The sequence below is a fragment of the Amphibalanus amphitrite genome, unplaced genomic scaffold, assembly GCF_019059575.1.
Source record: "Amphibalanus amphitrite isolate SeventyFive unplaced genomic scaffold, NRLGWU_Aamphi_draft 000018F_arrow, whole genome shotgun sequence".
In the NCBI taxonomy this organism is placed as follows: Eukaryota; Metazoa; Arthropoda; class Thecostraca; order Balanomorpha; family Balanidae; genus Amphibalanus; species Amphibalanus amphitrite.
Genome location: NW_024881514.1, coordinates 464692 through 484785, shown reverse-complemented (window position 1 = coordinate 484785; position 20094 = coordinate 464692). Strand labels below are relative to the sequence as shown.

Genomic DNA, 20094 nt, shown 5'->3' with positions numbered 1-20094 from the left:
ATAATTGTCAATTTATTTTCTCAAATCACAATTTACGAACGCACAAAACTCCAGCTTTTAATTTAGTGCGTGTGCGAATTGCGGTCAAGAAAAAATATTTAAATTGTCTATATTCCTCTTAAAACAATGAAGGATGAATGAGGAAAACGCTGTTTTGAACAATTGTATATTTATTTTTTCTTAATTAAGCAAAAGTACAAAATTTTCAACTTTTATTACATTTGCTCTCACAAAATCCATCACTTTTTAGCATGACGTCATGTCAGCCAAATTTACTAGCGCCATCTCTGGAGAGCATCTTTCGAAACCTCCAGACGATAGAGAGAGCCCACAAAAGGTTTGAGAGTGAACGAGATGATGTGGAGGATTACAATACAATCCAGAAATGAAGAAAACATCCAAGATACCTATAAGAAACAGGTAGGTCCGATGTTTTGAGTAAAGCCCAGTAAAGCCCTGGTGACGTCACTGACATTTCTTATATGGAGAATTTCGCCCATAAGGAAAATATTTTACATACGGAAATTTGTATTTCATTAGGAAAAAATACATTCTTTCAATTTCATCATGAAACTTATATAATTTAATTAAAAAACTTGAAATCCTTTGAGTGCTTGTCCCAACCCCTGCTATACCTTTGGTCACGTGACTTCCATGATAAACTTTGCGTTTTGCAATGTTATGACTTAAACAGAAGCAATAAATGTTACAAGCGTATTATTTATGATGTTTTAGGCAGCAATCGTGTAATAACATCCTTGAATTATATACATTCTGCTTAAAAGAGGTCACGTGATGTTACCAGATTGTGCTCGGACAGCATCTTCTTGAACTTCGATTTTGAGTACTTTTTACCTTCATTGAGTCCTAATAACGGACGTTTTTAGTTATAAAATGAAGCAATGAATCTATTGAGGGCAAAATTTAATCATTTTTGCACTTTCAAGCCGGGCTATCCTGGCATGAACTTCGGCCGGTTTGTGTGTGAAGCCTATGGTGAAGGGAAAACTTCACGCCCGGCTGACGTCACAGACCCCGGCTACCAAATCGTGTCCGGTGGGGGTCGAAAACATCCACGAGCCTGACGCACAGCGATCGCAGATGGACAGTAAGGATGCTGGCTGAGGGGCTATGAATGGGAACAGAGTCGGTGAGTACCATCCTGACGGTGGATTTGGGCACGAGGAAGGATTCGCGTGAAGGGGGTGCCCAGTGTTCTCCAATGATCAAAAGGCTCGCTGTGTGGAAGTGACACGGTAGTCTTTGAGCAGCCGGAGGGCAGCCCACAGTGGAACCCAGAGTGAAACATCACCCGTCCTCGCCAGATTGAACACTATGTGACTTCTGGCTATCCCCGAACACCAAGGGCGTCCTCAAGGGATCACTTTTTGAAGAGATTGAGGACATGCAAGAGCACATGACACGGGGCACTGCAGGAGTTTAGAGAAACGACCGTGGAAGGAAGGACAATGGGCCAGAAAAATTGAAACTTCGCTCATATGGTGCTGAAATGCTCCGCATCACTATGGTATAGGTAATCGGTGTGTAGATATTGAACCGTGTCCCTAGCGGACACAGACTCGTTCCTTTTTGGTCACACGCAAATTATTGTACGTGGTATAATATAATTGAGTGGTATATCAGTTGGGCAAACTAGGCGGCGGGAATCAAAATATGGAGGCATCAAAATATTGATTCTAGTGGGCGGAGCTTTGACCATATATGGGCATACGTGCAGACCATCACAGAAACGTCAATTATTCAGCAACCGGCTACAATTTCAAAATAGTTTCTTCACAAAATGAAGAGCAACGTTGAAGCTACCCGCCAGTCACGAAACAATAGCTCTAACCTCTTTGGTTAGTTTAGGAAAGCGTCTTGAAAATAATCAAGATATTGATTCATCACGGCGGCTAATCCCGGCGAGAATCAATATTTTGATTCCGCAAACAGCTGGCTAATCATTATTTTGATTCTGAAATCAGCTGGTTTATCAATATATTGATTCTGCGAACATACTTTCTGCAGACGTACTTCACCCTTCAAATTGATTTACGAGATGTTTCTTGTGTGCAAATAATGCAAATTCAATAAATTCATGAAGATATTATCAGCACAGGATCGTGTAATTTTTTTCTTGACCTTATTCCCACGGTAGACCAGGGATTTTCAGCACTCACCCTGGCTCCCTGCTCAAAGCTGCAAGCCTTCGAGGGAATGCGTTAAGGGAGCCGTGCTGACCTTTGTATAGGGGTTGTACCGAGTCGGAGCCGGAACCGAAGCCCGACCATTTTACTCGGAGCCGGAGCAGGAGCTGGAGCCGATTTTTTCCTCCGGAGCCGAAGCCGTCTGACATTTTCACGGCTCCACATCCCTGCTTTGTAGCATTGATTTTGAGTAAAAAAAAAGTTAACTTATCGTCTTTCACGTGTTCATGAATGTGTTTCTACGCATCTGTATCCCGTCCCATTTCTGTGGAGTACAGTAGGAGATATTTCGCCGAACAATATCCTCAAGCCCGTTGCACAAATTGCACAATTTGAATGAAAATATGATACACGGATGTATTTGCATTCGCAAATAATACGATGATATTCATAACACATTTCACAACGATCCCTGCAATTGCCACACATTTACCATCACAAAGCCTTGTCGTTGACGCTCACACCCCATGCAAAGCAATACTCACTTTTAGGACACGTCTCTAATTCAATATAGCTACGTATTTGCAAAACATGCAGTTAATAATATTTGAAACTGAGACCTAACCAATAAGACATACCGTGGACAGGTAAGAAAAAAACAAATAAACGTCTGGAGAATGACCTCAACGTCTCGATGTTGCCTAATTACAAAGAGCAATTTTCGGTTTCGAATCAAATACATGAAATAAATATAAACAAAATTTGTACAGATACACTCAATATAGGGTTTATGATTAGCACGGCTACCTAAAACATCAATCCTGTCAGGTTGAGCCACTTATGTCCACACCCAAAGCAGGTCGCTTTGGAACACCCCAGTCCCCAAGATCCCATATTACCACCGAAAACGGTCACCAATTGGTCTACTGATCAGCATCTTCAGAACATTCTCGACCGAAACGCTATCAGTCCTGTCTGTGTTTTGGTTCGCTTCATCTGGGCTATGCGCACGTTTTTCTACTCCGGTTCTAGGGACGAGATAGCAGTCATCACGCGCTGCACCAGCTCGTTCTTTGACAGGTTGGTGACACTGTCGTCATCCGGCAGGATAAACACGTGGCGCATTTCACCCTCGGCCCCGCCAGCCACATACACACTTCCTTAAGTCATATTGTTTCTCGCCACGAGATCAAAGTTCAAAAGGTCGTGATGTAGGTAGTCTCCGCCCAGCCCGAGTCAGGTACTCCGCCGGTTGGTCGGGTGCGGCCAGGTCCGCGCAACGCCACCCTACTTCGGTCGACGCTCTGGTTGACAGGGATGGCGTTGTCATACAGTTGCCTGTCGACTGAACAGCGATTCAAGACATTCCTTGGCCCTCTGAAGCCGATCCCCGCAACGACCAGTGTTTGATCCTTGGTTGACCTGCAGCAAACAACAGAACACAATAATTAGGACTTTTGTGGACAATAAATTAGGAAACTATATGTGTTATTATTCCCCTTGTTCAGCAACTATTAATTTTAGAATGTATTCAATAAAAAATTAAATACTTAATGTCACTTAAATTTCCACTGAACGCCACCAGGTGCGCCAACAACTGTCATCTCATGCAGTTATATAAATTCTGCCAAAAAAGTAGATCTGAGCCCTGAGGCCAGTTGTACCAACAGAAAAATAGGTGGCTGCTGGATTTTTTTTTGTCTTAAAGTTACTTCACATACAGAGCATGAACGGTACAGCCCTATCCGTTTACGTGCCCATCATGTTAACGCTCCATATGTGAAGCAGTCTTTAGGCAAAAAAATTCTAGCAGGCAGCTATTTGTGATGATAAAACTGGCCTCTAAAATTAACTTTGGCATGGACAATCCTGAAAATTAACTATCCAGCATTCCCTGGACAGCCGTACATTAGACACAATTTTCTTGAAGATCACGCATAATGTAAATATGGCTTACACCATTCAGCAACTTGCTTTTGTTACACTTAAAGTAAGCATCATTAAATATGTAGCAAAAATGGGCAAAGCAATTACAAGCCAAGCATACATACCTACTATTTAGATAAGGCAAACACGAACATGCACTACGACCTTTCAATCTTAACTCGGAACAAGTCAATAACCTAGTTGCCATTAAAAATTTAAATGCTACAAATTAAAGTTGTAGCAACAATTGGATGAGTGAGACACAAGCAGAGGCTAAAACATCCAAATTATGTAAAATACTGGACATGCACTGCCCCCATTTCATGAGTCCACCCAACAATTCTATCATGTGAGACAAAACATTAGGCTTCTTGTAACTAATTTATACCGTAACTTTTAAAGGACATCATATTTCACTGAAATACTACACCTAAGACATCATTTTCAAAAAAATATAGCTTAAAAAGACAATAGAAGAGTGCGAAGGCGTCCCGCGCCGCTGACGTCGCTACCGCGCCATGTTCCTAAAACCATCTCTTAAAACGAGTTTTCGGTAAGAAACGTTAAGATCACATGCCTGAAATTGAAAAACACACTTCAAAGTATCTTAAAATATGATCCATTGTTACTTACACTTCAGAAAAGGTCGCTTAAACAAAATAAAACCGGGAGCACTACGTTGCATCCACACACCCACGACGCCGGCGCGAAATGGCGGGAACCGGAAATCGTGGCTAGATGCAAAGTAAAAGAATATTTCTTATAAATGAATTATACAACTAAATAACTCATTTTTTATTTTCTTTTAGACAAAATTATGAAAAAATTACAAAGGCTCGTCGTTAATGATAAACAGAGCAAGTTTTAACAGCACGTTTTTGTTGAATTATGGCGGCGAAATCTCTGTGCCATTCGTAAAGGTACGCGCGACAAACGGCTGATAGCCATGCAGCGAAAAATTGAAGCGGGGAAGTTTTTTGTTTTGACTTGTCAAAAAATCTCGCCGTCATGGGGGTTATTTCCGCCGTAACGGGTCGTCTGAAGGTGGGAATGTCCCAAATTGAATCAAAATATTGATTCTATGCCCATATATGGTCAAAGCTCCGCCCACTAGAATCAATATTTTGATGCCTCCATATTTTGATTCCCGCCGCCTAGTTTGCCCAACTGATATCGCAAATTGTGGTGTGTTGCGACTCGAGACGCGGGAAAGGAAGTGATATGCGCTAGACATTGTAAAAATCACGCCAAAACAAAAACTTTGATGTAAAAAATTAGCCGCACCCGAAATGGTACAAAGCAGCAGTTCGTTTTGAAATAATAGCAAGAATTATATATAACTACATGCATGCATATGTAATTCACTTTATATCTTTAAAATTAGAGCATCAAACGTTAATTTTGTGAAAAATGTTCTCATATTTTTTGATATGGCATGCGGAAGAATAATTTATGACAATAATGATTTCGATTGTTGAAAAAACAACAATTTTTCGGGTTTGTGGCATTTCCCTAGATTTCGTGTGAAATCCATATATCCCTAGATCTTCGCTGACTTCCATAGAAAAGGGAAATTTCCCTTGCAGCGGTAACCCTGCGACACACCGACACAAACTCAACTCAACAAACAACACGACAGAAGACAGCGGCCAGCGGGCGCATTTTTTTCTACCCGATCTTGTCCACAGATACCTACCTAAGTAAAGTCCACAGATAAAAGCGATCCCCGAACTACTTCTTTCTTCCAGCAGGGAAAATGAATAGTTATCTACCACAAATGCATATTAGGTAAGCATTCGTAAAAAACTGAGACAATTTTTTTTCGAAACTCATCATCAGGGTCACCAGAGAAACGAAGAAAAAATAAACAAAAAGACAGAAGCCAAATACTGGCGCTGCTGTGACAGTTCTTTTGTTTTATACAGGGCAAATACAGGGTATGAGGTTTTATCGTTGTATATTTGCACTTTAAATTGATAGATTTTTGCTTCTTTAACGTTGATTTTTACCTTTCAAAAGAAACTTGATTTGAGGTAACAATATCTATCAAAAATTAATATCAGTACGATAAGTAGACGGTCAATAGTTGATCAAACTTCGGACGGTTGCTATGGCAACTCCATTTCATAGCTGCTGATTAGGCTTTTGAGCAGTCGCTTTGGCAGTCACTGGCGTTTCCCGAGTTCAGTGCGTTTCCCTGTGTATCAGAGTAATGGACCCCACGAATTGAAGAAAAGTCAAAACACCTCGAAGTTCGAACCAACGTGTAAATTTGGCTAGGTAGCTACCGTGGATAAATGGTTTCATTGCCATTGTCAGGCTGACCATAAGCTAGCTCAAGCCAAGATTCTTACAGCTCAAGCTAGGTTTATAAAGCCTTGAGCTAGCGACCACATCAACATTGAGCTAGGCTGTTCCATAGCTAGGCTGCTCAGTTGGTCGAGCGTTGGACTCCCAGTCGTAAGAGACCGGGTTCGAGTCGCTCAGGCCCTCAATACCTATTTCAGACTTGACGGTGGTGGTCTGCGCTTGGTGGGAACTTCCGCAGCCAATTGAAGTCAGTTGATAATTCTCCCCTTACCCAGAATTGCGCAATTCAAATTTGATGGCACGGGTGGAGGTCTACGCATAATGTAGGTAACAAACAAGCTCTGCTTAGCGTGTGCTCTGGCTCTGTCCTGTCAGTCCTTTCATCCAGACATTTGAACTAAGTTCATAAAAACTATATAATTATCTATCTCTGTTCAGTTTACCAAAGTAGGTGTTGAAAGTATTTAGCAACCGAGTCCAGCACTCATGGGGCTGGAGCCTCCAGCTGTTCCTGCTTCCTATGCTGATATTCATGCTCATGCCAGGCAAGAGTGAACGAGTGCATTGCTTATTGTTCTATAAGTAACATTGTTGAAAGACAGTTCACTACTCAAAATATAACAGCTTTTCAAATGAAGAATACAACAATGAATAGTTATACATTCAAATTTCAATAAAGCAATTCTCAAAGTATTTTCATGTAAAGCTTGGGCATCATCAGACTACAAAAATCACACTTTTGTCTTTTTACCAGACCACAGGTGCAATGGTTCGTCTTGTGATCAAGCGAGGTGATGATGAGCAATTTCTCTATGAAACCAGCATATCAGAAAAACTTGATGATACAATATATAATATCTGCACCATATTCAATGGAAGACTTAAAGTACTGAGGCTAGTGTCAGGTAAGAACTGGGTTCCTTTGCCTTGTTTACGGTGCAAACATTGCCTAATATGTGGAGGGCTAATCAACAAAATGTTGATCTACAATATGGGCTTCATTTGCAACATGAATTTATATTGCAAAAAGAAAAGAATTGATCAAAACCAGTATAACGCCTTATGGGCGACTAACGGAGCGAGCGAGAGGGTGAGCCTTGCACGTGCGAAATTTCGAGGGGGTACCTCCAGCTGGCTTGTGCACGGCACCCTACTAACCGGTCCCTAACCATGTGCCAAATTTGAGCGCCATCGGTCCAGCCGTTCTCGAGATTTGGAATCGACCCCTGCACGTGCACACGTGCAGCAGCACCCCAACTCTGGCACATGGATATGCATTGCCTAGTGGGTGCCTACCTACATGCCAACTTTCAGCGCAATCGGCCAAGTAGTTACCGAGATATTGCAACAATTACAAAAGTGACACCTCTTCGTTTTGCACGTGGCACGTGCATAAGGGGTCACCCACATGCATCGGCAATAGTCCAATACTTGGTAGAAGGAATGAAGCTACCGTACAAAAATTACTGCGCGTAAATCGGTCAAGTGGTTGCTGAGATATAAGCCTCGCAAAAGCGTGACCACGGCCGGCCGGCCGGCCGCTCATACTCAGAAATTTCCGTTAATCTAAGGAACCAGTATAACGCCTTATGGGCGACTAACGAAGCGAGCGAGAGGGTGAGCCTTGCACGTGCGAAATTTCGAGGGGTACCTCCAGCTGACTTGTGCACGGCACCCTACTAACCGGTCTCTAGCGATGTGCCAAATTTGAGCACAATCGGCCCAGCCGTTCTCGAGATCTGGAATCGGCACCCTGCACGTGCGCACGTGCAAAATGGGTCCCAACTGACTTTTGCACGCCACCCTACTAACCAGTCCCTAACCATGTGCCAAATTTGAGCGCCATCGGTCCAGCCGTTCTCGATATTTGGAATCGACCCCTGCACGTGCGCACGTGCAGCAGCACCCCAACTCTGGCACATGGATATGCATTGCCTAGTGGGTGCCTACCTACATGCCAACTTTCAGCGCAATCGGCCAAGTAATTACCGAGATATTGCAACAATTACAAAAGTGACACCTCTTCGTTTTGCACGTGGCACGTGCATAAGGGGTCACCCACATGCATCGGCAATAGTCCAATACTTGGTAGAAGGAATGAAGCTACCCTACAAAAATTACCGCGTGTAAATCGGTCAAGTGGTTGCTGAGATATAAGCCTCGCAAAAGCGTGACCACGGCCGGCCGGCCGGCCGGCCGCTCATACTCAGAAATTTCCGTTCATCTAAGGAAAGACTACGCTCGCCTCGCTCGCTCCGTAAAGACTACGCTCGCTTCGCTCGCTCCGTAATAATGTGATTTTGAATACTTGAATTTTAGTCATTTTTACGTGCTTCAAACATGTGCTGAGCCAGCAGTTATGGAAGTAAGCTCAGACGTGCGATGCAGGTGTTGCAATTGTTTATGAACTATGTTGATCTTCCATGACCTATATTGTGATGGTGTGGTTCAGCTGTCGGTGCTCAGCTCTCAGAGCTACCGTAATATGATGTCGTGTCGGCTGGCTGTGCATAGTTAACGGAGTTTCCATTATACAGGGTGTCCAGAAAAAACGGATACTATTATTTTTTGCTGTAATTCCGAAAATAAACACCTTACATTTTAAAATGGCACATGCTTGTATTCGCCAAAATATGGCAAAACAGACAGCAGGTGCCACATGGCATGTAAACTCTTTGGTTAGTTGCGGCAGCTCCTCAAAGCAGATACTCAATGTGAGCGGCCTTACGGCGGATCAGCTCCAGCACTAGCACAGTCTGCAGGTGACTGATGGTCATGTTGACCATCTCGGAGGGCAGGCAGACAACTTTCCAACGACGCATTACAGTGCTCATGAGTTTTGCCAAATCTTGCACTAAAAGCACATGAATTTGGAACAAAATCGGCACGTGCGTCAATGAATGCGACTTAATTTCCGTAGTATCTTTTTTTCTGGACATCCTGTATAACGGTGTGTGTCGGCTGTTTGTGCAGAGTTCTCGGAACTGGCGCAGCATGGCATTGCGCTGCCGCCAGAGATGGTTGGCCTCACAGAGGATCAAGTGACAGACCTGAAGCTGCAGGACTCGCAGGCCGATATCGCCGTGCCCTCGGGGGGCTTCCAGATGCGCGCTGACCCGCTCGGGCGGCGGAACGGCCGAGCGCCCAAGGACAATATGGCCCAGGTGCTCACCAAGGCCAGGGACGAGGCCGCCGCCATCGTGGCCAAGGTAGGCGCTACCTACCGCACCACAGGCCACAGGGCTGGTAACAACATGTACTGCGAATGTTCTGTGGGTGTTGGATCTCACTGTCGGTATTGAGGTGTTACCTGTCCGACGTCCGTGTACCTGGTTGTTCCGTGTCACAATGCCTGGTCTGCCGGCGTTCCTGTACTGTCCGTAACTTCTCACCCGTGTCACCAGGACCAGGCGCGCGCCGGCGTGCCGCTGACGGAGCGGCTGGTGGCCGAGGCGCTCTCCATCCTGCGCGGCGCCACCATGATCGTGTACCCGATGGGCCTGCCGCCCTACGACCCGGTCCGCATGGAGCTGGAGAACCGGGAGGACCTCAGCGGCACGCAGGCCTCACTGCAGGTACCTATCGTGACATTAATAGCTACCTACCGAGACCTCGGCACCCACTGGGAGCTCAGTGGCACGCAGATACGAAGGGAGACAACACCGTTCCATCGCATCCTCAGGATACCGAAATCCTTCTCCTGCACGCTGCAACGCCCTCCGGGCTGGACAGGCAACTTTATCTCATGCGGGCTGCTCCCTTGGGGCGGTACCGCTGCTCCTGAGGGAGCACACCCGTAGCTGGGTGCAGAGAGTGCGTGGGGGGGGGGGCTGGTCGGCCTGTCCATTCGGGCGGGCTCGGCCCCGGTGACTCTCTAGGGTGACCGCCCAGGCCAATGTCTCCCCCTAATTCCTATCATCGTTCCGGCCCTGAAATGGTCTTGTTATACCGAAAGGGCCTAACCCATCAAAACAAAAGATGCACTGCTTTTTCAAGGGACACTCACTGAGGCTCGGGACCTCAGCAGTACTTACATATTGATAGGGGATCATAATGACTCATTGGCCGCCGGATCTCGCCAGGTGATGGATCCAGGTCTCGCGCAGCTCTGGTTCTCTGGGAAAGAAATGCTTAGAGGCAAGACCCTGGCAGACTACATCGGGAAAAATGAGAAAACCAAAGTGGTCGTCAAACTGCAGAAGAAAGGTATGTATTTACCGTTTCGGAGCAAAAGTTTGGGCTAATAAAATAAGAATTTAAGTATCCTCCCTGATTACCGGGATTGTTACGCTCACTTTTTTACACAGTCAACAGGCATTAGGGTGTGATGAAATACCGGGGTGCAACCACTCTGTGACCTGTGTCCGTAGGCATCTATACTCGTAGGCCAAGGCGCGCCGGGCCGTGAGCCGCTGATGGCCACTCTGTGACCATCCTGTGTATATCTGTCACCGTGTCTCTGCCTGTAGGCCAGGGCGCGCCGGGCCGTGAGCCGCTGATGACTGAGGAGGAGCAGAAGAAACTGATGGCCGCCGAGTTCCGACGTCAGGAGGAGCTCAAGGTCAGTCCCCTGATTGGGGCCAGTCCCTGGCCGGGGTCAGCCTTTGGGATAGACCCTGGTGGGAACCTCGGGGTACATGTCAGGGTTTCCCAGCTCCCTGCCTTCAGCCTCAGAATTCACTGCGCACTTGCGAATCCTTCCCCGTGTCCGTCCCCCCCCCCCCCCCACTCCCCGGGAATGGCCAGGCACGGCCGGAGCTCTGTTTCAGGTTACACAGCCTCTCGTCCTCCCCTCGCCTCCCCTGTGTGAGGGAGGGGAAGCGGTGCGGAGGCCAGTGTGGTGCTGGGACACTGCCCACCCGGCCATTGAGGCGGTGTACTAGTGAGGCCATCGAGAGTCGCCGGGAGGCCTGTCAACCCATCAGAGCCCACCGACGCCCGGCTGGACAGCACTGCGCTCGACAGACGGCCCATGCACGGTGAGTTTAGCATCAAACTTGTCAGTAAACCGTACTTTAGTGCTATCCGTTTCGGTTAACCCTATTAGTGGCAGGCTCCTGGCTACCCCATATTAGTGGCAGGGGGGGGGGCTGTTTACGACCCCCCCTTGATATCTCGAGATCTAACCGGCCGATTTTCAAAATTCAAACGGCATTCGATTTGGCTCAACGAGATCTACATTTCTAAAAAAAATAAAATTAAAAAATGTCAATAGGGGGGTAGAGGGGGGTAAAAACGGGCAAATTGCAGATACATTTTAGACTGTTTATCACGGCCAGGTTTCTGAACCAATCTTAACGCAACTTTTGCCGATCGATAGAGAATGAACCAGGAATTCACATGGATCCTAAAAATATGCATTTTCAAAAATCATAGGCGGATACAGATCATTGAAATTGGGGGTGCACAAAAAGTATAGTAAATAAGGTTTTTGTTGGTACTGTTTTTAAAAAGGGTGGCAATGGTCTTGTTATGTTACAATTTTCTTATGAGAGAACGACTAAAATTGTATTGGTCATGCATAGGCGGTGTCAGGGCACCTATGTTGGGAGGTAAAAAATAACCCCCTTTTTGGACGCCTGGATCCGCCTATTATAGCAAAAACGTGTCAAAAGAGGATGCACAATAACTTTGTATATGTTATCACATGATACCTTTCATTCACTGTTCGTAAAACTGGTGCAGCATCGTGATCTTCGCCCAAATGACTCGCTTCACGAATAGGACCCCCAATTCCCAGTGCTCTGGAGCCGCCCCTGGTAAAGTTATGAACTTGAAATTTTCAGGGAATGTGCCCAATTTAGTTTTAGGAAAAGTCAGAAAATTTCAGCATCGTAGCTTCAGCGGTTTCGGAGATATTCCCGAAAAACCTGAGGGGTGGATAAAAACAACCCCCCCCTGCCACTAATAGGGTTAAAGCACCGAACCTCACGCTGCATGAGAGACTTGATACACGGGAAGTGTAGTCCACAGCCAACAAAGATAGTCGCTCCGTTTATTGATAATGACTTATTGCATTCAGACAAAATATGAAAAAGTTCACACCACGCTTACATATGTAAGCAAAATCTTAAAGATGCATACCCACGTTTTCCCCATAGCGACCCTCTAAGCGCGATCGTTGGAAGGGTGAAATAATGCTCGGGCTGTGCGTAAACGGGATAACGAGGCACCGTGCGTATTACGCGCTAGTATCACAGTCGAAAACGTGGCGCGCACGCGATATTGCCGGATGATTGAGAGCCGCTGGTGGCAGCCCTCCGAGGGCGCTGCTAATATCAGTACGGTGCGTAGGCTGTCTGCGCTGCAGCGGGCAGCTCTGAGCACTGCTCGACTAGCCAGCGCAGCGGCGGGACGGCAGGCGGCGAGCTGAGCGGACTGCGGCGAGCCGCCGTAATACTGTGCGCTGCGGCGGCAGGGCAGCAGCTGCAGGCCTGTCGCTCAGACTTAAAAACGCGACAAACTATGCGGTCGGCGTGGACTGCAAGGGCGACAGAGATAGTCACTGCCGGTAGCGAGCCGTGCGCACCCCACCTGCTCTGTACCCCAATCCTGCGGTGCAGACCAAGACCTGACCCCAAGACCTGACCCTACCTTATCCGCGAGCGACCCTGGTCAGTCTGGCATGGCGAAACCAATCTAGCGCTACAGCGCAACTAAACTAACCGCGCAGAGTCGTTCACGCGGCGGCCGACGGAGGCACCGCTGTCGCTTTGTACTGCCGATCGCCGCCGCTCACTCAGACTGGCCACCAAGAAGGAAAGGGGGCAGAACGAGCGCCGACGCGCCAACTAAGGCACCACATGGGACGTGAGGCAACGGGCTGAAAGCTGCAGATGAAGGACGGCTGGCGGCTGGGGCCGGCTGCTGTAAGACTCGGTCCTGGTGACCGCAGTCAGGCTACTGCTTCTCGGTGACACTGGACGCCATGGAGACCGTGAGCTCCGGCGGTACCATGCTGGGCCTGCGGTGAAGACAGAGGTCAGTCGGCGACGCAACAGAGTCCCGGCCGGTCGGTGGGACAAATCTGCCAGCCAAGAAACCACTGCGACGTTTCTTCCGAAATAGTAATGGTTCACCAATCCACAAAAGCAAAGTTTTACCTCTGACCTGGCTTGGGATGGCCAGACATTGGTAAAAAAAAGTTTAGATGAAATCGGCATTAGGAATGAAACTGACCGTGATATGGCAATCGACATGGCTCATGCGTATTTTACGGGATGGAGAAATAGCATGTGCGTGCTAGGGATAGCGGTACGGTACGAAGTTTATCCTCTCTGTCCGTCAGCAGTACAGTACACCGTATGAAGCAGATACTCTGTGCTGGTCACTCACCGGTCCGTCTCGCCGGGTATGTGGAGCTGCGGACACGAGCGGCGGCACCAGCCGCAGTAGCAGTAGCACAGGAAGCCGACCGTCAGCAGTATGGCGCCGGCCGGCACCGCGCCCGCCAGCACTAGCGTCGTCAGCTCCCGGCTGTAGTCGTAGCTGAAGATGACCATGTCGGGCATCTCTCGGCTGGGGAAGCAGGGCACCGGAAACGGCCCGTCGGCCAGCCGGCGCTGCAGCCGCTCCAGAGGGGTCAGCTTGGTGGGCGGCTGGGCGGCATTCCCCGGCCCGTCGGTGGCACCCCCGGGCCCGTCGGCGGCCTCCAGCAGCTGGCGCCAGAAGACTGTGCAGTTGACGCGCGGCGGGTAGCCGCAGCTCTGGATGTTGATTTTGAGCGGCACCTGGCTGAGCTGCCAGACCGACTGGTCGTAGGCGGCCGGCGCGCGGTCGAACTGCTCGTACGGCACGTGCGACACGTCGACCAGCAGCTGGACGCAGGTGACCAGCGGCGCCGTGCAGCCCTCGCTGCACGACGTCCAGTTGCAGGAGGAGAGCCGCTCGCCAATGCGCAGCGCCGCCAGCCGACAGGTGGCCGGCTGCTCCGGAAAGCCGGCCGACAGCGTCGAGATGGCCGGGTCGAACACGAACGGCACCAGAAAGAGCAGCGCGCAAAACGAGACAATGGCCACCACGCTGGCCAGCAGCGTCACGTAGTAGCGCAGCCGCGACAGCGGATGCGGCTTCTTCTTAGGCATCTTGAGAGGAAGCAGTGGACAGGCGGACTACATTAGCGGGCGGGGAGGGTAAAAGCGGAGAGAGAACGAGTGCAGGCGGCCTACTGCTGGGCGGCGTCGGGCAGATCGGCAGAGCGACAGCTGAGCGGGGGCGGCGGCGGCGACTAGGCGTCCCGGCCGCTGAGCAGGCAGTCCGACTCGCCACCCGCACTGGCCCTCCGGTACGGTCGCCGCGCGCTCTGTCAAAGGGCGTCCAGCTGTGGCTTCCCTGCAACGGCGGACGGGGCGGCGCGTTAGACAGCGGACGGAGACGGGTCAGAGGTGACCGGTCAGAGGTAGTGACCGGTGATTGGTTAGTGACGGCACAGTTGAACTGGGAGAGAGTAATCGGTAGGGGAGCCAAAAGGAAGCCACACCAAACTGCTCTGGTGGTAACCTTTGTGTGGGAACAATAAGAAAACACCAAAACGGCGAGAGATAATGTCGTTTCTCTCATCCGTCAGTTGGCCATGCTAATTGAAAAAGGGTGTGAACACAATTATCAGCCAACATGCAGTTGAATATCACTCCGTTAAGCCTTGTGAGGCGTGAGATGAATGCCGTGAGGGCGAGCGTTTACCATCCACCATGATTAGCAGTCACCACAGCACACGGGCGGATTGAGCGGCACGGATTGGTCAGCACTGGGTTAGGTGGCTGCGGCCCACAGTGGTCGGAGGAACCGACTGCGTCCGGCGACGGCAGTCGGTCCGACGGCTCGGGGGCGGGGTCGTCCGTCACAGAAGCAGTGCCAAGTGGCAGCCACTCTCAGGAGTCGCCAGGGGCCGGCGCCATGCTGTGAGAGTTGAGACCAAACGGGCCACGGCCGGCGGCCGAGCCGGGGCGCACCCGGTCAGGTCGGCGGGCGTCGGACGACAGGGCGAGGGTAGACGGACGCACAGCTCGGGGCTGTTGAGCCTTTCTTTTGGATCCTTTTAAAGTAAAAAATTCAATAAGGCACCATGCATCGGGACTGTAAAGCCAAAAGCACAAATAAGGGTCGGGACGTTTAGCATTGTTTAGCAGAGTTTAGCATTGATAGGAGGACGAATCAGGGGCGAATTATTAAATATAGCTGAAATTGAGTACCTCTGCTTTTGGGCAAGATGAAAGGTGCTTAATTTTACAGTTGGTCAGTTTTATCTGGAGAATATTCGTACATGTTACGCGTCCGCTCATTTATAGGCGAACGCTACGCAATGGCAATTGCAACGTACTGTTGTATTTTAGATAACCTATTCGTTGCCAAAGCAATTAAATAATCTTCAAAGCTGTAGCAAAGTCCGGAAACCGAAATATGGATACGTAAATGCATAGGGACATGCATATGAAAGGCCGTGCCGGTTAAGGACCCTTTGCCCATCCGTCCGACCCCTCCGACCTGACCGGGGGTAGCCCCGTGCCGCCGGGCGGGTCGTGCGAGTGCAAGGCGGACGTCTCGAGCCGTGCTGGCGAAACCCGGAGGGTACTGTACTTGTCACGGCGCGCTCTGCTTGGCCGGCTGTTTACCTCCGTCGCCCTCTTGCTTGTGACACGGCTTACAGAAAAACAGTCCGAACTCGTTGACGCCGACCGTCTTTCCGCAGAGGACGAGGCAGCAGCAGGAGAGTATGAGCAGCGCGCTGGGCACCACGGTGGCCAGCACCATCTGGAACACGGTCTTGCTGCGGTTGTAGTTGGTCACCACGTAGCTGGTCGACTCGGGCGTCACGTAGCACGGGTAGACGGCCGGGTGCATGCCGTCGTTGCCGTCGCGAGACTTTTCGTCCAGCCAGGCGGTGCACTCCTTCTGCAGCGTGTTGACGCACCCCTGGATGTTAATCATCACCTTGGTGCCGTTCGAGATGAGCACCGAGCGCTCGCTGGGCAGCGCCGTGTGCGTCACGTCCAGCGGTTCGGCGTTCTCGTCCAGCAGCGCCAGGATCTCTGTGTAGTTGGTGATGTCGCTGAAGTGGTCGGGGTTGTCGAGCGTGCCGTTCAGACAGTCCTCGCCGGTCAGCTCGGTGCCCGACTCGTTTTCCTCCATCCGCGAGCAGTACAGCGAGAGCGGCTTGTCCTCGTCGTTCCAGACGACGGTGCCGTTCACCTCGGCTTGCTCACAGGTGCCCCAGCGGAACAGGTTCGGCGTCACGATGCCGACGTTGCCCATCTTGAGCGAGGTGCAGCGGTCGGTGCAGACGGGGTCCTCGTACTTTTTGCAGTTGCCGTTGATGCACTCGTAGATGCCTTTCAAGTCGTTGCACGTGTACTGCGAGCACGCCATGATGCCCTGCGGCGTGACGGCCGACGAGGAGCTGTTCTTGCCGACGCACTCCTTGATGGCGGTGATGTTGCGGCACAGTGAGGTCATGTTGGTGCGCAGGCCCTCCAGCTTCTTCTCCATCCTGGTCGGCCGGCAGTCCATGATGCGGTTCAGCCGGTCGCACTGGCCGCGCTTATCGTCCTTTTTGTCCTTCTCGGAGCAGACGAAGCTCTGCGTCTCGTTGAACTTTTGCGCCGAGCAGAAGCGGCTCTGCATGCCGCTGCACTGGCTGAAGCGCACGGTGGTGCCCTTGTGACGCACCTTGGCGTACACGATGGGGCAGTTGGTGCCGCCCTTGGACATGCACCACTCGCCGCAGGAGGGCAGCTCGCAGTCGCCGTCCTCGACGCGCAGCGTGGTGCACACCACCGACGGCTCCACGAACTGGGCGTCCAGCGTCTGCTTGGCCGGCGACACGACGATCACACTGAGGTAGAGCAGCGCCACGCCCGAGATGATGGACATCAGCTGGCACAGGCAGATGCAGTTGCACAGCCGCTTCTCGATGCCGCTCTGCTCCAGGCCGCCGGTCGGCTTCGGTGGCTCCTTTTTCTTCCCCATGGCTGGCGGCGGTGCGGCGCTGGCCGGGCGGTCACTCGGTCACCACTGCAGGGCGGGCCGCCGCCGGCGCGGGTCCGCTGCATTGATCCGGCTACTGCTGTGGTGGGTGCCGTTGTCATGGCGACAGTGGCGCCGCGACCGGCGGTGGCCGACGCCCGAACTATCGACCGACCCTGATCCTCAGATTCCATTGTGTCCACCGACGATCCAAGTTTGAGGTGTGCGCCAGCACCGCCCCGCTTGTATGAACTTGGAGTTTAGAATGAACGACGTTGGAATGAACCAAACCAGAGCAATGGTAAAGATGACCTAAGTCCTAATTTATCGAATGGATATTTACTTGAGGTGGTCCATGAACCCGCGAATCTTGCCACAAATGGTCAGAACCGATCTTAACGCGAATGGGACCCAATATCACTTTAACTGCCCTTACCTTCCTCAGGACAAGCCCATCCACATCCTCCCTCATGCTTCCCTTTCCGGGCTGGTGGTCGCTCCCCACCAGACAACCGGTGTCGAGGGCCAGTCTTCAGCGGACTACACCCACTCCGGGGTGACCTTTTGAGCGCCTGTCCCATTGACACATCCCCGTCCCGCCGGGGTCTCTGCTGCTGCGGCGCACCACGTCGGTGGTCTGCACAGTCCATTGTGCGGACCATCTCTCTCTCTCTCTCTCTCTCTCTCTCTCTCTCTCTCTCTCTCTCTCTCTCTCTCTCCTCTCTCTCTCTCTCTCTCTCTCTCTCTCTCTCTCTCTCTCTCTCTCTCTCTCTCTCTCTCTCTCTCTCTCTCTCTCTCTCTCTCTCTCTCTCTCTCTCTCTCTCTCTCTCTCTCTCTCTCTCTCTCTCTCTCTCTCTCTCTCTCTCTCTCTCTCTCTCTCTCTCTCTCTCTCTCTCTCTCTCTCTCTCTCTCTCTCTCTCTCTCTCTCTCTCTCTCTCTCTCTCTCTCTCTCTCTCTCTCTCTCTCTCTCTCTCTCCTCTCTCTCTCTCTCTCTCTCTCTCTCTCTCTCTCTCTCTCTCTCTCTCTCTCTCTCTCTCTCTCTCTCTCTCTCTCTCTCTCTCTCCTCTCTCTCTCTCTCTCTCTCTCTCTCTCTCTCTCTCTCTCTCTCTCTCTCTCTCTCTCTCTCTCTCTCTCTCTCTCTCTCTCTCTCTCTCTCTCTCTCTCTCTCTCTCTCTCTCTCTCTCTCTCTCTCTCTCTCTCTCTCTCTCTCTCTCTCTCTCTCTCTCTCTCTCTCTCTCTCTCTCTCTCTCTCTCTCTCTCTCTCTCTCTCTCTCTCTCTCTCTCTCTCTCTCTCTCTCTCTCTCTCTCTCTCTCTCTCTCTCTCTCTCTCTCTCTCTCTCTCTCTCTCTCTCTCTCTCTCTCTCTCTCTCTCTCTCTCTCTCTCTCTCTCTCTCTCTCTCTCTCTCTCTCTCTCTCTCTCTCTCTCTCTCTCTCTCTCTCTCTCTCTCTCTCTCTCTCTCTCTCTCTCTCTCTCCCTCGCACTCATTTACTCACTCACTCACTCTTTCACTCACTCACTCACTCACTCACTCACTCACTCACTCACTCACTTACTCACTCTTTATCATTCACTCTTACTCTTACTTTCAATTTCACCCTCACGCAATAAGCATCGAAGGGTCGGGTGCATCCCACTTTTCTGCATCAGTGCATCATTCCCTTCCCTTTCTGATGGAAAGTGGTCTGATAAAAATGATATTCTTTCGGACAGCGAGGGTAAAGCGTCGAATCCGAAGCATTTAGCCAAAAACGAGGACAGTTTACCCACACCCTGGTTTTGCGGGTGTTGTCACCCTTCGTGAGACAGTGTCAGGGACGGGATGGCAAAAGGACTGCCAGTGACGCCCACCGGCCTGAGCCGTTTCGGCTTCTCCCTGACGCCTGTTGTTCGGCTGCCGCCCGTTGTCTCCGCCTGTCACCACCCCGGGCTCCGCCTGCCACCACGTATACGACACAGTACACATCTCTTGACGTTTTCAATACATTCGAGCTGGCTTAGTCATGAAAGGTCGCTTGGCCCTTGTTGCTATGCTCCCCGAGAGCTGAAGTGGAGGAGAGGATCAGTTAGAACCATCCTTTTGCTGATAAAACCATCACATCGCCCATATCAAGGCCCTAGCCCATATGTTCGATGGAGATAGAGAGTTGACAAAACGTATTGTTTGGTCGGTTGATCCCCTAGCTGTACCTCTCGCTCGAGGGAGGGATAGACGTCTATCGATTACGAACGGAGTACGAGGTGTGTGTGTGTGTGGGGGGGGGGGGGGAGGAAAGAAGAAGAGAGATATGACTCGGTGGCGGATCTTATGGCTGGATTGGCTGCCGGTACCAGAACAATGTCTTGCAAGAGTGGTACGCGGTCCGTGCAGCGTTAACCCGCGCCCTGGTGGGGTCTGTTTATAACGCGACCTGGTGGGGGGGGGGGGCTATTTTTTGCCCCCCCCCCCCTCGTATCTCCGAAACTACTGGACGGATCCGCAAAATTCAAACGGCGTTCGAAAGGCCTGTCAAATTTATCGAAGAAAACCAAATTTCATTGACCTCGGGGTTACCGATGACGTCACAGGTCAGGTCAAAGATGAAATGTTTCACCGTTCACGGGTCTTCTAGGGAATGCGCTATAACACCGAGGAAAACGCATTTTGTCGAGAATCAGCGATAGGGCGTCAGTTGCCTAGTAGATATGTTGCTATTAGAGGTCACTGACAATACCAGGTCACGTCACAGGTCAGGTCACCAAGGGTCACAG

General features: G+C 50.4%; 2 protein-coding genes and 1 long non-coding RNA gene across 15 annotated transcripts in view; 1 reads left to right on the top strand and 2 right to left on the bottom strand.

Moving 5' to 3' along the window:
- The first annotated feature begins 1063 nt into the window (after positions 1 to 1063).
- LOC122388276 (cilia- and flagella-associated protein 298-like) overlaps positions 1064 to 20094 on the top strand; it is a 39732-nt gene continuing 20701 nt past the window's right edge. The window contains exons 1-6 of one of the 12 annotated variants that reach the window (XM_043379227.1): positions 1064 to 1150; positions 7138 to 7288; positions 9357 to 9592; positions 9788 to 9958; positions 10466 to 10589; positions 10853 to 10944. In XM_043379227.1, coding sequence (XP_043235162.1) covers positions 1136 to 1150; positions 7138 to 7288; positions 9357 to 9592; positions 9788 to 9958; positions 10466 to 10589; positions 10853 to 10944 — 789 coding nt within the window. In that variant the 5' untranslated portion in view covers positions 1064 to 1135. Of the gene's footprint in view, positions 1151 to 5676; positions 5862 to 5938; positions 6011 to 6205; positions 6707 to 7137; positions 7289 to 9356; positions 9593 to 9787; positions 9959 to 10465; positions 10590 to 10852; positions 10945 to 20094 lie in introns of those variants that run through there. The other 11 variants (XM_043379243.1, XM_043379283.1, XM_043379310.1 and 8 more) reach the window with 11 other exon arrangements.
- Positions 2545 to 4812, bottom strand: LOC122388375. The gene is made up of 2 exons (XR_006257780.1): positions 4707 to 4812; positions 2545 to 3569 (listed from the first exon to the last, which is right to left on the bottom strand). It is a non-coding gene; the product is annotated as an uncharacterized LOC122388375 (long non-coding RNA).
- LOC122388268 lies at positions 14474 to 17380 on the bottom strand. Of its 2 annotated transcripts, none has more exons than XM_043379188.1 (2): positions 15960 to 17380; positions 14474 to 14714 (listed from the first exon to the last, which is right to left on the bottom strand). In XM_043379188.1, exon 1 carries the CDS (start codon positions 17346 to 17348, stop codon positions 15963 to 15965), a length of 1386 nt encoding a protein of 461 aa, XP_043235123.1. In that variant the 5' UTR covers positions 17349 to 17380; the 3' UTR covers positions 14474 to 14714; positions 15960 to 15962. The 2 variants fall into 2 exon arrangements, with proteins under 2 accessions (XP_043235123.1, XP_043235131.1); XM_043379196.1 differs by having other exon boundaries at positions 15995 to 17380.